Here is a 14,299-nt window from a genome sequence, read left to right on the forward strand (position 1 = left end):
GTCCTATGGTACGTCCATCCATCGTTGCGTCACTGATTCATGCTGCTGCCTGGCATATGGCACCCCTATTCATCTTTTTACCTTGCGGAGTCATGTCAAATGCAGGTAGCGCAGGAATAGGTGAACCTTGTTATAGCCTCACGGTGGAGCCATCAGACGATTTTGGCAGGCCACCGGGCGGTGAAGAATCGAGACCCTGACAACGATCAAGATGAAACCCCAGTTCCATTAATCAGGGGAACTGCCCCATCAGGGTCTCACTTTCATCGAGGACAATGGCACCGGAAAGACTTGGGCCACACCCTTAATTCCCACAATGGTTCTCCTGGCGTATCCTAGTCGGTCTCACCAGCCCTATATATCCCAACAGGTCGCCCCCCGGTTTCTGCAACAGCAGCAACATATTGCAGACAGCTTACCAACTATCGCCCGTCATGCGTGGCTCCTTCGCTCTTTCTATGCTCTCTGCGGCGCTGGGCGCCTCTGCTGCCCTTACTGAGACCAACCTCAAAACCCATGCGATGTGCTGGCACTCGACAGCTCCTTCAACCCCATCGAGGCGGCCTACTGGACTGACTACGTTCACCATCGTCGGACTCCCTTCGCTGTCTCCCCCGATGGAAAGACTGCCTATCTCGCCTACCTGGATGCCAGCGGGTCTGATGTCCACGTTACTGAGCTGGACCCGACAACCTTTGAGGCCACGGGAACCACCGTCACTGTTAGCGGTGGACAGGAAGGCATGCTGCCTTACTTACCATCTATCCATTTTACACTCCGCTAACTCATCCCAGCCGGTGGTCTTGTCGCCCACAATGACGGCTTCGCCCTGTTGACCAACGAGGCTATGCCCTCCGGCACCACCAACGCTCCTCCCAGCGACACCCCCGTCCCCGTCCTCCACCGCTACACCAACGGCAAGCAGACCTGGAAGACCTGGCTCGGTGGCCCCGGCGTCCACTCCTCCGACGGTCTCTCCGCCTCCCCCGACCTGAACGGCGACCTGGTCTACTCCGAATCCGCCGGCCTTTACGGCGCCTACTTCGTCGTGACCGACTACTCCGGCGACGCCTCCGGCCACTACGGCGACAGCATCGAATACGTGGCCGACAACGGCACGCTCGTGACCATCTCCGGCGCCTCCAGCTCTTGGGGTTGCAGCCACAACACCGGTATTGCCTTCGAGGCTGCCGACGAGCCTCCCTACGCCAGTATCTGCGCCGAAGACCAGGGCGCCATCTGGCTGAACACCAAGACCCAGGGTATGACTAACGACGGCGTCAAGATCTCCAACGAGAACACCACCAACGGTGCCTCCGGTGAGCCTATGGGCGGCATGGGTGGCAGCTACAGTGGTCTGGCCCGCTTCGCCGACAGCACTCGCTACATCTTCACCTGGGTCTCCCGCGGCGCTATTGATGTGACCGAGAACACCTGGATGGGCGACGGCTACACCCACGTCAATAACCGCACTAACCCCCGCAATGTCGCTCTGGCTCTGTTCACCGACAAGTACACCAAGGTCGGCAAGCAGGCTACTTCGACCGTCGGTGCCGAGGACGGCGACAGCCAGGTCACCTGGGTGACCTCGGGGTCGAACGACTGCTCCAACGCCCACGTCGCCACCTTTGGTAACTCCTCGGCCCTCATCACCTGGGAGGAGATCTCCGATCCCATTTGTGAATACACCGCCATGGGCTGCCGTGGACAGTTCGCCGGCACGTACTTCCAGCAGGTCGATTCTGAGGGCAACAAGGTCGGCGATGCCTTCAAGAGCACCGATGTCTATGTGTCCGGCGACATGGTCACCATGTCGGATGGCCGCATCTGCTGGCCGTATGTCAACATGGACTGGGATCTCTCCGAGGTTGTCTGGTCCGCCGATAGCTCCAAGTACACTAAGAAGATGAGTTTTGCTTGCATTGGCGGTAGCGGTAGCTCCTCGAACTCTACTACGTCCGCCTCTTCTACTGCAAATGCTAGCAGCTCTGCTTCTGCCGCCGTTGTGAGCAGCGCTTCTGCGGCTGTGACTCACATTGCTGCTGGCGCGGCTACTGCGTCCGTGGAGCGTGAGACTGTTTCGGAGACGCCTGTTGTTCAGAGCAGCGTCGCCGCTGTTGCTGCGCAGGCCACCTCGGCTGTTGTCTCTGCCCAGGTGCCTAGCTGGACTGTGGGTGGCGGTGAGGCCCGTCCTTCTACCTTCCAGACCCAGGTGCAGGTTCCTACCCAGGCTGCTCAGGCTGGATCGAACTGGGGCATTAACAAGGGATTTGGCCAGGGATTCATTCAGGAAGGTGGACAGGGCGAGGAGGAGCAGGAGGGACACTGTCAGTTCTAAGCTGTGAGCAGGTTGAGTGAGTGTGACGGATGGTGGCGGATGGCCTTCTATAGTCCTAAATATCATCAATAGTGTAATCACACACCTCTTCCCTTGTTCACCATGCTCCTAACAAATTCCAAACATCATATTAAGATACACATTCTTCACAATGGTAAATGTCCCAGATGGTGTTCATGCTTATCAGTTAGCTGAGTACTTATACCATACTCTGACAACAACACAACCCCCCTGCTAGAAATCTCACATCATTCTACCAATTCACATCCTCTCCAGCCCAAACCAAACACTACTGACCCCCAATCGACCCAAACCGCTCCAACACCTGCTCCCTCACCTCTTTCACAATGCTCTCCGCATCCTTAACCTCATGGATCAACCCAATCGACGCCCCCGCATACGTCGCCAGCCGTCCCTCCGGCCCCCACGCCTTATCCCCCTCCTTGGCAGCCTCATCATGTAGCACCTTCAACTCCTCAAACCCCTTCCCAGCCAGATGATCAACCCACGACCGATTAATAATCGTCCTGGGAGTATAGTCCTCCGGCCACCCAAACGTGCCCCGGAGATGATTATACAACAACGTCTTCATAGTAGTCACAGCCCCATCTTCCGCCCGTACAACCTCCTGCTGATACCCACGCGCAATCCTCGTCTCATTCGCAGCCAGAAACCTCGTCCCCATCACCACCCCCGATGCCCCAAGACACAGCGCCGCCGCTGCCCCCCGTCCATCAGCTATCCCGCCCGCAGCAAATAGGGGAATCTCACTCCCCGCAAACGCATCAGCCACTTCAGGGAGGAGCGAAATCAGACCCAACCCGTCTTTAGCCCGGCCGTGGCCGCCAGCTTCGGCGCCTTGGACGACGACCACGTCGGGTTTCTCTGCCGATTTCAAGAGACTCCTAGCTTCAGATAAAGTCCCGATCTGGATCCAGATCTGGGTTCCTGGCGAGGCGGTGCGGATTCCACGGGACCAGGTGTCGAGGTCTGCTTGGCCGTTAGGCGGGGCGTAGAGCCATACCGCGCAGGGCTTGTATTTCTGGATGGTTGCGACGGCGGAGTCGAGGTCGTCGGCCCAGAGGAGAAAGCCCACGCCGATGGGGAGGTGCGGGGTTGGTGTTGGTGTTGGTGTTGCGTTGAGGGTAGATGAAGATATAAGGGATGATGCTTGCTCTAGATCTGCGGCTATGTCTGGGCTGGCGTTGTTTATGAAGCCAAGGCCGCCGGCGCGGGATACTGCCACAGCTAGGGCCGGGCCTGACATGACACGCATGGGAGCGCTGACGATCAGCGGGCTGGATGTCCATGGGTAGAGGCGGGAGAGAGCGGGTGCGAGGTGCTGTAGTCGAGACATTTTGGGTGTATTTGTGATGGTCTTTGATGTATAGATGTATAGATGGATAGATGATGATAATGATGATGATGATGATGGAAGTGGAGGGGGTGAGATGAGTTAGTTAACTATGGGGGTATCAAAGGTGGGGCTCGTGAGTTCCGTTGGTTGCCTGAGCGCGTATTGCGGGTGTTGCGGAGGACTGGCAGTCTGCATGCGGAAACGTTTACCGTGCTTATAGGAGGAGGATGGATATAGCTTATTTCGCTTAGATATTGACATTTGATGTCCTTCATAGCAGTATTGATCCATCTGGAAAACATCTCCCTAACCAACTAATCAACACTCATCCACGATAACGCCCCTTCTACTCCCCAAATGACCAACTCCACACACATTATCCCACAACCAACACCACCCCTATCCCTACCCCCATAATATTCATCTACTCCCTTCCCTTTAATCCATACTCCTCCTCAGTAACCGCCTCATGCCACACCGTCTTCCCCAACCCAACAACAAAATGTGTCATCACACTCTCCTCATCCGCCCCATGCCAATGCGTCGTCCCCGCCGGCGCCCACACAACATCCCCCGTGTTCAAACGACGCGGAACGCCTCCCTTATCGCAGGTCCACCCATTGCCCGCGACCACTTTGATCATCTGTCCGTTCTCGTGCGTGTGCCAGTGAGTACGTGCGCAGGGAGTGAAGGTCACGTTGGCGATGGAGGCGTCGCTGTCGAAGTGGATCGGGTCGAGGTAGACGTCGCCGGTGAAGGTGGCCGTGGGTTTGGCGCTTTTTGCGTCTGGTTTGTGGGCGGAGGGGATGATGATTGATTCGGGCATGGTTTATGTTTTTCTTTTGGGGGTTTGGAGAAGGTTTTGTAGATGATGTGTAGCCGGTTAGTCGTGGGATGTGATTGAGGTAGTGAAAGTGTAATTGTTGCTGGTGAGGAAAGAGGGGAATATGGATGGATCAATTTGGATATGGTTGCAGTTATATTTTTATGCTCGACTACCCTAAAGTGTATATACTGAAGCGTGTGTGAGCGTGTCAGCCAGGTGCCGCGGGGCTGCAGGCTGACAGGAGATCCACCTTTATCTCCGGACCCTTAATTGGGGTACGGCTGTCAGCACCTCCTCATCAATGTAACAGCAGCAGCTTTCCATTGCAGTTTTCAGCCGGACCGCAGTGGGGAAGGCTAGTAGTACCCTGCGATTATCGGTACGAGTGGGTGCTCAGGCCATCCATGCAGGAGCACTTGTCAGTTATCTCCGAAAAGGCATCTGTCATCCAGTCACATGATAAAGACGGAATGCCGCGTATCCCACAAATTTACTTCTTACTTCTGAGGAGCATGTATGTATGGTGATAACATAGTGTCGAATATGACAGGCTCCCTCGAGCCTTGTATACGACGAGTGAATGCCAGTTCATCCAGACTTGTTTCCCCAGGCAGAAGCATCGGGAGACATTCGAAGCATGTCCGGCTGCAAAAACTGGCTGAAGTCCAGACCCTGCAAGGTCGGTACATCAGCCACCAGCCCTTCTAGCCAGGAAACCTCATCAGAGGTTGGCATTTGTTGAAGAGGCGACTCTGTGGCAGGTGACTGCTGATATTCTTGCAGTACTGTACTCAACAGTCTAGTGTCCACGCGTCTACGCCGTTCATAAAGAAGGATCAGCAAACACGCTGTATTGTACGCTTCTCTCATGGTCTCCGTGTCATAGGTAGAGGCCACCACTCTCAACGTCTGCATGGCTTCCGGCAGTAGCTCGAGTGCGGGGCTGGTGTCCATCTCGAGAATGATACTGATCATCTGAAACGGCACATTGGGCACATGGTGCCATGGAGAGCACTCGGCCACCATTTCACGTGCTGCGCTTAGACTGCGTCTGAGTAGATCGAGGACTTTGGTCATTGTGGTCGGCGATGCCGTGAGGTTAGTCAACCGGAGGCGACGGAGAAGACAAAGGACCAGATTGCATTGGCAAAGAAGAGAGGGTGGCTTGGTGTGAGTGCGGTCCAACGTCTGATATAGTAGCTCTTCAATTTCTTGATCCGGACGTTGGTTCTCCGGACCCAGGCTGGCGGTTACAGGTAGAAGACCGAGGAGCTCTGTGGTGACATCGCCAGGTCGCGCTGATGGCAGTCCGAGCGTGTCACCCAGTGGAACTCGGGAAAGGCCCAGATCATAGGAGATCCAGAGATTCAAATGTTGAGCGACACCAATGAGTCTCCGTCGGGTATCGATATCACGGTCGTCATTGGCCGACAACTGATGAAGCTTGGAAGCTTCAATCAAATGCATCAAGGTCGAGCTTGCCACCCAGGATGGATACGGCGGGGCAGTCATGCGCAGGTAAACCACACGCAGGGTCCATATAGTCACCAGGTGTAGTGAGGGACGGACACTGCCGATATGAGTCTCGGAGATCGAGCGCGCCAGTTCGACCAGGTGAGACTCGGTGATGTTGATGTTGGTCCCTGAGAAGAGGCATCCCAGAGCGGCGACCCCAGCCAGAACGCCGTCATATGTACTCGCCACCGCGTTGGGCTGCCAGCGGCTGTCCATGCGGCGGAAGAAATCATTCGAATCAATAAATCCATAGCAGGGATCTATCTTGGCAAAATAGACATTGGCCAGAGTTCTCATCTGCATCAACGAGAGGATCTCGACAATAGGAAAGGCCGCGACCGGGGCGAGTCCGGTGGGGGACTTGCGCCTACCCACATTCCAGCCAAAGAGGTTCAATTTGGGTGCGTTGGCTGGGTCAACCTTGAGGCCTATTTTTCTCACAAAGGCCGCTCCCGAATTGGCCTCGAGGGTCTCCGTGAAGCGGCCCACCTGTCGGGGACTCGATTCGAGGATGGGTTCATTCTGGTCGTGGATGCTGCTTCCCCGGTCGGCGGGTTTGCCTCTCACGCGTCGCGGAGCCTGATAGTGACACTCATAGCCCCAGCTGGTGCACGTCGAGCAGGGAGATTCGCCATTACATTTCCTTTTTCGCTCTCGACAAGGTTCACAGGCTAGTCGAGCCCGCTTGCGCTTTGAGGCAGTTGTATCGCTCATGATGAATTAGTTAGTTATCTTGAGGGCATACGAAGAGTGAGCAGGAAAAGGAAAGGTAGCCAAGGGTCCTCGGTCGGGCGGCACGCGGTTTTCCGTCTGCTCCCGACCGGCAATTGGAAGAACAGCAACACCCAAATGCCAATGATCTCATAGAAGAGAAAAACAATTATTCTAGACACTAATCATAAACGAGACATTATATACACAGGGATTTGTATAAACAGTATGAAATCCTGGACGCCGTTCGACATCCGGGATCAATGGTCTGTAGGATCGCAGAACAGGGCAGGCAGCCAGGGTCCCAAGCACAAGCTGTAGCAGATCCACCTCCCCCCCATCCCCACCATAACCAGCTAGAGAATCTTAATTGATCCCTACCGCGATTGTGCTTACCATGATATCACCCCCCACACGCCGGTGATGACTGAGGCCTCATCTTTCGATAAAACCTTTCCAGCGCGCCCCGTACGGCCACAGATTGGCATGCCTACTGCAAGATCCAGCCAGACCGGGCCTTGTTTCTTGACCCTGCGCTCCTGGCTCTTCATCAATCTCCAGTTAGGAGTCACTAGACCAATCTCAAGCGTGGACAAGCAACAGTGTCGTACGCTATAAAGCCTTCCACGACCGGGACCAGGCGCCACAGTGCCAGTGTAGAGGAGTGGTGAACTCAAGCCTCTTCCATCCTACCCGCAATACCCTCAGAGTCGCTGCAGAACTCACCGGCTATTTTGCCTGCCTTCCCCTCTCAACCTGGGTCCATATGCTCGGAATAGGAATGGAATAGGGATCATGATCGCCGACAGACATCCCAGCAGTGTTCCCGCCCACTGCACCCCCAGATTCGCGAACATCTGCTTCGAGAAAAGTGGGAAGCCAGCCGCAACGCTAGATCGGAGGATGATGTTGGCAGCCACGGTCGAGGCAGCCCTAGACAGATCAGTATGACACCCCCTTCCATTATGACGCAGACCACACCTACACGGGAAGAAAAGAATCGACTAAGTAGTTGAAGCATGGTAGGAAAATACAGAGAATCCCGAATCCGATCAGTACACCTGCCGCAGTGGGAGCCATCCAGTGAATGCTGGCGGTAAAGCCAGTCCAGCTGAACCTGTAGCAATAATTAGCAATGATTTCAATCCATGAAGCTCTGAAATGACTCACCAGAAGATTCCGGCCGTGAACACAGGAGCCCCAATCACAACGGTTTCCAATCGCCATTCTGGTATGGGAACGTTGTTGTTGGCAGCCAATTTCTTCACATAGGCGGACTGCTGCGAGAGAATGAACCCACAAGCAGCCAGCTGCCCAATAATGATGCCAATAAATGGAAGGCCATCGATCCCCATGCTCATGCCGTAAACGGACTCAAAAACATACGGGTACGCTTCAAGAAGCGCATACACAATCCCATAGATGAAGGACATATAGAGGGAGATAACCAAAATGATAGGCTCAGTTACCAGCATACGCAGCGGACGGGTGAAATATTTCTGAATCAGCTGCTGTATGTCCACCTCGACCTCCTCCTGTTTAGCATGAACACCCCAATTACCAGTTAGCCGCCGTAGAGTGACTGCTTTCGACAGGAGAAGGCAAGACGCGTAGGTCTCTCTCAAGAAGAACACGCTGATAGCACCCCAAGCAAAGCCAACAAACGCCGGAATATACAGGGTCCACCGCCATCCGAGCGAGCTGGCAGTGATGAAGCCTCCAATAAAGGGGGCACTTAACGGACCCACGAACACGAAGAGCGCATACACGGAAATAGCCGCCCCGCGGTGCGAATTGTTCCAAATGTCCGAGAGCACAGCAGGAACCACCGCGAGTGGGCTGGCCCCAAACATCCCCGCAAAGAAGCGACAAATAATGAGCGTCTGGATGTCTTTGGACACGGCGGATGTAATGGTGAACACGGCTCCTCCGAGCAAGCCCAGTGTCAATGGCCATCGTCTTCCAAACAGCTCCGAAGCGGGGGCCCAAAGGACAGGACCGGAGGCGAATCCTAGAACGAAGAGGGTTGTACCGAGAATGCCAACTTCAGATCCTACATTGAAAGCCTTGGCTGCTTCTTCGGAGCCGGGTGCAAAAACTCCACTGGCGAATGAAGGGATAAACGTGGCAAAGCAGGCTATCATCGAGATGAGGAGTCTAGAATGGAGGAAGTAAGCGAGAGTCCGGTGAGTACTGAGTACAGGAGTGGCATACTTGGTAGGAAGTGGCCAATTGAAAGGATGTTCTGGATCGTCGGGGCCATCGAAATCGACGACATAGTCTTCCCGATTCGGCAGGGCAGGAGGAAAGACTTTGCCCTGTCCCATGGACGGAAGCTGCCCCGGGCATTTTTCAACATCAGCCTGAATGGGATCAACAGTCAGCTACCCATCCTGCAATATGTAGGAAGAACTTTGGGTTAATCCGTCACCTCTAGTGTTTGGGAGATCTGGCTGCTGGTTTCACTATCTCGCAGGTTACTCATGGTGATGACGGCCGCCGAGAGCACTGATTCGGTGACATAGAGTGTGCCTGCGTGCGAGTGGAATCCATCTAGCTGTCTAGCCTCCAAATATATATGCCTAAGTAGCTGCAATGAAAACTCTTTCTTTCACAATAGATATGACTGCCTCTCAACAGATACTTCAAATGAGTACCAGGTCTCTTCCACCAATGAAAAGGAGTCCGCGGAGTTAGCGGGTATTGCGGAAGACAGCGACGCATCGGTCAGCATTTACGCTGACTCTCGCAACATAACTATCTCTCCAGATGGACCATTCACTGCTGCATTTCCTGTGCTAATGGTCACTCCACGTTTTATGCTGGCATAAAGCCGAGCGGCTTCACACTGCACACAATTACGCACCTTTATGGCGGGATTTGGCATTCTACATGGTGAGTGGTTTCTGTGTTCTCCATCCCTCATTAGCTCACGAGTTCTGCGACTCGAAAATATAAATCTTAGGCAATCTGATACTTCCAGTCCTGTGTCTCTGTTTAAAGCATGATTTGCCTTGTCGAAGGTGATGCCCAACTACTTAGCATCCCCCGGACTGACCCGCCGAGGGGACCCGTCGGTTGGACCCGAGGTTCTCTGCAACCAATCCAATCCGCGCAGCAGCCCTGCGAAAGACGTCAGATCTTCCATCTTGCAGCTTAGCTCAAATGACTCATGTTCAGTCTGTTGGGTTCAATTTGACCACTGATTCAGATTCACCTGAAATTGAGGTCGAAACTGGTAGAAGTCTTCTAGGAGTCCACAAGTTCCTTGCAATACCTCACCAATGGCCGTCTCGATTACCGCCCGCAGCGCTGTGTCCGAAGATGAGATCAATCTATCCAGCACAATGCCTCGCCTGACAACCATGTCCGTAACTGAGGACCATTTAGCGCAAAGCTCAACTTGGTAAGCTACCGATACCCTTATGAAATACTGTCGAAGGCTGAACATACTCCTGTTCGGTCAGGAAATCCACCATCATCGTGGCCGCCTCCTTTGTCATCATCTTCACCTGCTGTGGTCTCAACTTCGCCTGGGGTGTTTATCAAGCCCTGTACGAGAGTCTGGCACGAAAGCCCGGAACACCTTTCACCGGAGCATCCCCGGCAGAGATCGATCTGATCGGTACTATTTCCGTCTCCCTCATGACCATCGGAGGTCCTTTCGCGGTCGCTTGGGCCAAGCGCTTCTCGCCTCGCATGGTATCCTTTGCGGGCGGCTTTGTCTTTGGGCTTTCTCTCATTTTAGCCAGCTTCGGCACAGCGTTGTGGCATTTTGAGCTGACGCAAGGGTTGCTGAACGGAATTGGTACCTGCTTGTGCTACATGATACCCGTCACCATTGCCCCTACGTGGTTTACCCATAACCGAGGTCTAGCAATGGGCATCATCTTATCAGGCACTGGTGTGGGCGGTCTGGTGTGGGCGCCCGCGTTGAATGCATGCGTTAAAGCCCTCGGATTTCGCAACACCCTGCGTCTGACGGGTGGTCTGTCGTTCGCGCTGGTCGCAATCGCCAGTGGTGCGATGGCCTGGGAGCCAGCCAGCCAGCGTCGTATCGCCATCGAAAACGCCTCGAGGACAAGCCGTGCGGGTGGTATTTTGAAAGTGCCACTGGTGGATTGGCGCGTTGCCCGGACGCGTCGTTTCATGGCTCAGGCCTTAGGGGCCATCTTCCAGGCGGCTGCCTATTACACTCCGGTCTTTTTCTATGCCTCTTATGCACAATCCCTTGGATACAGTAACACGGCCAGCTCGAACTTCATTGCCCTCAGTAATGCCTGTAACGCGGTGGGCAAGATTGTCATTGGCCATGTCGCGGATCGCCTTGGTCGGTTGAATGCTCTTCTGCTCACCACCTGTCTCAGTGCCATCGCTACTGTTGCCTTCTGGTTACCATCCACATTAACCGGTCAGACGACGCAATCGCAGGGTCTGTTTATCACTTTCACCATTCTGTATGGTACCTTTGCCAGTGCATATGTGTCTCTCTTCCCGACTAGTCTTGTCGAGCTATTTGGGGTACAGAATTTCGCCTCAGTCAACGGAGTTTTGTACATGGTCCGTGGCATGGCCACCATGGTTGGTACCCCAGTTGGGGGTGTCTTGGTCAGAAGTGCGGCAAATGCTCTCACTCCGAAGGCATACGAGAACATGTCGGTTCTGGTCAGTGCTCTTCTGTTTGCTGCCACAGCTGCAATAGTCTGGGTGCGTTTGGAGGCAATGATTGGGCCTGATGGACATCTCCTTTGGAAATGGCGACAGTAGGAGTAGTATTATATGCGTACAAATCGGGTTTCTAGGAGACAGAAGCCCACTGCAGAGCCAGTGACAACGTTCGGGGGTACTAGACACTATATGTATCCGAACCCATAATGTATTACAAGAACAATCTCAACTCAGAGGAAATCTGACGAATCACCGACAAATCGTTCCCTTCCTGCATGGTCTCCTCATCATCTTTTATTACGATTTACCCACTCCTGTAAGTGGCTTGGCTTCTTCGTGCCCACGGCATAGTCACTGTGGCAGAGTCTGGATCTTCAGCACTACTAGAGTAGGCTGCCACGAGCGTAGAGCAATTGCTGCAGGAAGTTGCGTGCTGGAAGGTCCAAACGACCCCAACTACTCCACCTTGGCAGGAATGCCCGATATCGCTCGGCAAGTTCGGCTTATCACCCGATGAACTGATAACGATAAGAGATCAAGATGGATTTGACTCGAGTTGAAGAAACACAGGCTGACTGCCAAGATCAATAATCTGATCCATATCAGATTCACGCATATGAGGGGTCAAGCCAAGAATCGGAGATTACCGCCTCTTTCCGATGACGCCAATCAGGACCAGTAGTGTCGGTGTGGATAGTAAGTAAGTGAGTATATATGCACCCCGGTGGGCTGCCCTCGGCATCCTCTTTGTCGCATCCTCTTCAGCTGACTCGTCTTCAAATCATGGTGCGCGCTACCCAACTGGCTGTGGCGGCCCTGGGGCTGCTTGGTGCAGCGGCCGCTCAACTGGTGTCAACAGGCATGTCTGTCACGCTCGACCAGATCGATTACTTCGTCTCTCCATACCCAGCGGGAAATGTGACGGTGTCCGCGGCCTCCCTGACAGATATCCCCAGTGTCAACGGCTTCTATCCCGTGACTGTTGTTCAAGAGGAGACGGCTGGGGTATCATCACTGTCATCTCTTTTCTCTACGTGGACGGATGTGGATGATGTGTTTACGCCCGCCTTCCTGGGTGCGGTCTTGGTCCGTGGCTACAAACCCGACAATGTCACTGCAACCTTTTTCAACAGTTCGCGCTCCAGCGTTCTCAGCCCGTTAGAGTCCAGGGTTGTTCCGTCAGGCCCATACTTCCTCGAACAGGCCACTGGAAATCTCTATCCGGTCTACCGGCTCTACAGCGACTATGCAGGCGCCTTCACACAGCCACTACTACAAAAGCCAGATGGCACATTCCAGCCGTTGTCGGCACAAGTGGCCGGTTTGGTCTCATCCACTATCGGTGTGCCCTCTCGCATCTACTATACCCCAAGCGATGAGAAACCGCTGGCCGGTGCTCGTGTTGGCGTTAAGGACATTTACAGTCTCGCTGGCGTGCGGCAGAGCAATGGAAACCGGGCATGGTACAATCTTTACGGAGAGAACAATGTCACTGGCACTGCCGTATCGCGCCTGATTGATGCAGGCGCCATCATTGTCGGACTGCAGAAGCCCTCACAGTTTGCGAACGGAGAAACGGCTACAGCTGACTGGGTCGACCTTCACTCGCCCTTCAACCCACGTGGAGATGGCTACCAGGACCCTTCTTCCTCCTCGTCAGGCGCGGGGGCTTCCATCGGCTCTTACGAATGGCTGGACCTGGCTCTGGGTAGTGACACCGGCGGCTCTATCCGCAATCCCGCAGAAGTCCAGGGAGTCTACGGTTCCCGTCCATCCCACGGTCTCGTTGAACTTGACCATGTCATGTCCATGTCGCCTGTGTTGGACACTGCGGGAGTGCTGACAAGGGATCCTTATCTTTGGGACCGGGCCAACCAAGCCTTGTATAGCACCAACTACACCTCGTTCCATGGCAAATCAGTCCGCTACCCCAGCAAGCTGTACACCATCGACTTCCCAACAACCAATGACTCTGCGGCAGACGCTCTGCTGGCTGGATTTCAAAAGCGCCTGGCCGCGTTCTTGAATACGACAACCACCCCGCTGGATCTATCTGACGACTGGTCGTCGCATCCGCCATCCAGCGCTCCCGCCAATGTCTCGCTTGAGACTTTGCTTAACCTGACCTACCCAATGCTGATCACCAAGCAGCAGATCCCTCTAGTTAGGGATCCTTTCTACGCCGACTATGCTGGTACGTCTGGCCTAAGCCTTCCATATACAGCATCCGACTGACATATACACAGCTAAACACGACGGCCGAGTCCCCTTCGTCGACCCCGTTCCTCTCTCCCGGTGGAACTGGTCCATGGCGTACCCTGACTCTGCACTGGATGAAGCCATCCACAACAAGACGCTCTTCATGGACTGGATCGCGGAGAATTATCTCACTCCGATCTCCGATCCTGAGCAGTGCTCCTCGTCACTTATTGTCTACGTGGGCACCGATGGCTCCCAGAGAGCGCGTAATGTCTATCGTTCGCTCCCCGGCGCACCCTCGGGCTACAGCAAATTCCTCATCTCCAATATGGCGAGTGTGCCGGACTTTGTCATTCCTGTGGGAGAGATTGAGGCCTACAGCACCATCACGCAGCACCAGGAGAAGTTTCCTGTCGCCATTGATGTTTTGGCTGCTAAGGGGTGTGACGGATTGCTAGTCAGGCTGGCTCAGGATTTATTCGAGGCTGGCATTATTAATGCACCGTTGGCGGGTGGGACGCTGACTGGTGGGCCAGTCTTATCTTGATGCATAATGCTTTCCTTCAGAGGTAATACTTCGAGGACGGCTATGAAGCGTATGCCACATACGATTGGTATTTGACGATATTTGTCATGCTATACATGAAATTTACATATTGTATATAGTGTCATGGGTTTGAATAAA

General features: G+C 54.2%; 7 protein-coding genes across 7 annotated transcripts; 3 read left to right on the forward strand and 4 right to left on the reverse strand.

Moving 5' to 3' along the window:
* Positions 1-434: 434 nt before the first annotated feature.
* On the forward strand, positions 435-2,338 carry An05g01800 (hypothetical protein; the record flags this gene model as incomplete). The annotated part of the gene is made up of 2 exons (XM_059747936.1): positions 435-657; positions 795-2,338. 2 exons carry the CDS (start codon positions 435-437, stop codon positions 2,336-2,338), a joined length of 1,767 nt encoding a protein of 588 aa, XP_059606083.1.
* A 289-nt stretch (positions 2,339-2,627) lies between these two features.
* Positions 2,628-3,695, reverse strand: An05g01810 (uncharacterized protein; the record flags this gene model as incomplete). The annotated part of the gene is made up of 1 exon (XM_001390715.1): positions 2,628-3,695. One exon carries the CDS (start codon positions 3,693-3,695, stop codon positions 2,628-2,630), a length of 1,068 nt encoding a protein of 355 aa, XP_001390752.1.
* A 424-nt stretch (positions 3,696-4,119) lies between these two features.
* An05g01820 (uncharacterized protein) lies at positions 4,120-4,521 on the reverse strand (the record flags this gene model as incomplete). Its single annotated transcript, XM_001390716.1, has 1 exon — positions 4,120-4,521. One exon carries the CDS (start codon positions 4,519-4,521, stop codon positions 4,120-4,122), a length of 402 nt encoding a protein of 133 aa, XP_001390753.1.
* Positions 4,522-5,109: 588 nt separating this feature from the next.
* An05g01830 (uncharacterized protein) lies at positions 5,110-6,750 on the reverse strand (the record flags this gene model as incomplete). Its single annotated transcript, XM_001390717.1, has 1 exon — positions 5,110-6,750. The coding sequence occupies one exon, from the start codon at positions 6,748-6,750 to the stop codon at positions 5,110-5,112; it is 1,641 nt and encodes a 546-aa protein (XP_001390754.1).
* Positions 6,751-7,469: 719 nt separating this feature from the next.
* Positions 7,470-9,232, reverse strand: An05g01840 (uncharacterized protein; the record flags this gene model as incomplete). The annotated part of the gene is made up of 5 exons (XM_001390718.1): positions 7,470-7,680; positions 7,733-7,864; positions 7,918-8,904; positions 8,962-9,110; positions 9,179-9,232. The coding sequence occupies 5 exons, from the start codon at positions 9,230-9,232 to the stop codon at positions 7,470-7,472; spliced, it is 1,533 nt and encodes a 510-aa protein (XP_001390755.1).
* A 799-nt stretch (positions 9,233-10,031) lies between these two features.
* Positions 10,032-11,514, forward strand: An05g01850 (uncharacterized protein; the record flags this gene model as incomplete). The annotated part of the gene is made up of 2 exons (XM_001390719.1): positions 10,032-10,153; positions 10,215-11,514. The coding sequence occupies 2 exons, from the start codon at positions 10,032-10,034 to the stop codon at positions 11,512-11,514; spliced, it is 1,422 nt and encodes a 473-aa protein (XP_001390756.1).
* A 684-nt stretch (positions 11,515-12,198) lies between these two features.
* Positions 12,199-14,161, forward strand: An05g01860 (uncharacterized protein; the record flags this gene model as incomplete). The annotated part of the gene is made up of 2 exons (XM_001390720.1): positions 12,199-13,609; positions 13,662-14,161. 2 exons carry the CDS (start codon positions 12,199-12,201, stop codon positions 14,159-14,161), a joined length of 1,911 nt encoding a protein of 636 aa, XP_001390757.1.
* Positions 14,162-14,299: the final 138 nt, after the last annotated feature.

This window comes from Aspergillus niger (assembly GCF_000002855.4).
Source record: "Aspergillus niger supercontig An05".
Lineage (NCBI taxonomy): Eukaryota > Fungi > Ascomycota > Eurotiomycetes > Eurotiales > Aspergillaceae > Aspergillus > Aspergillus niger.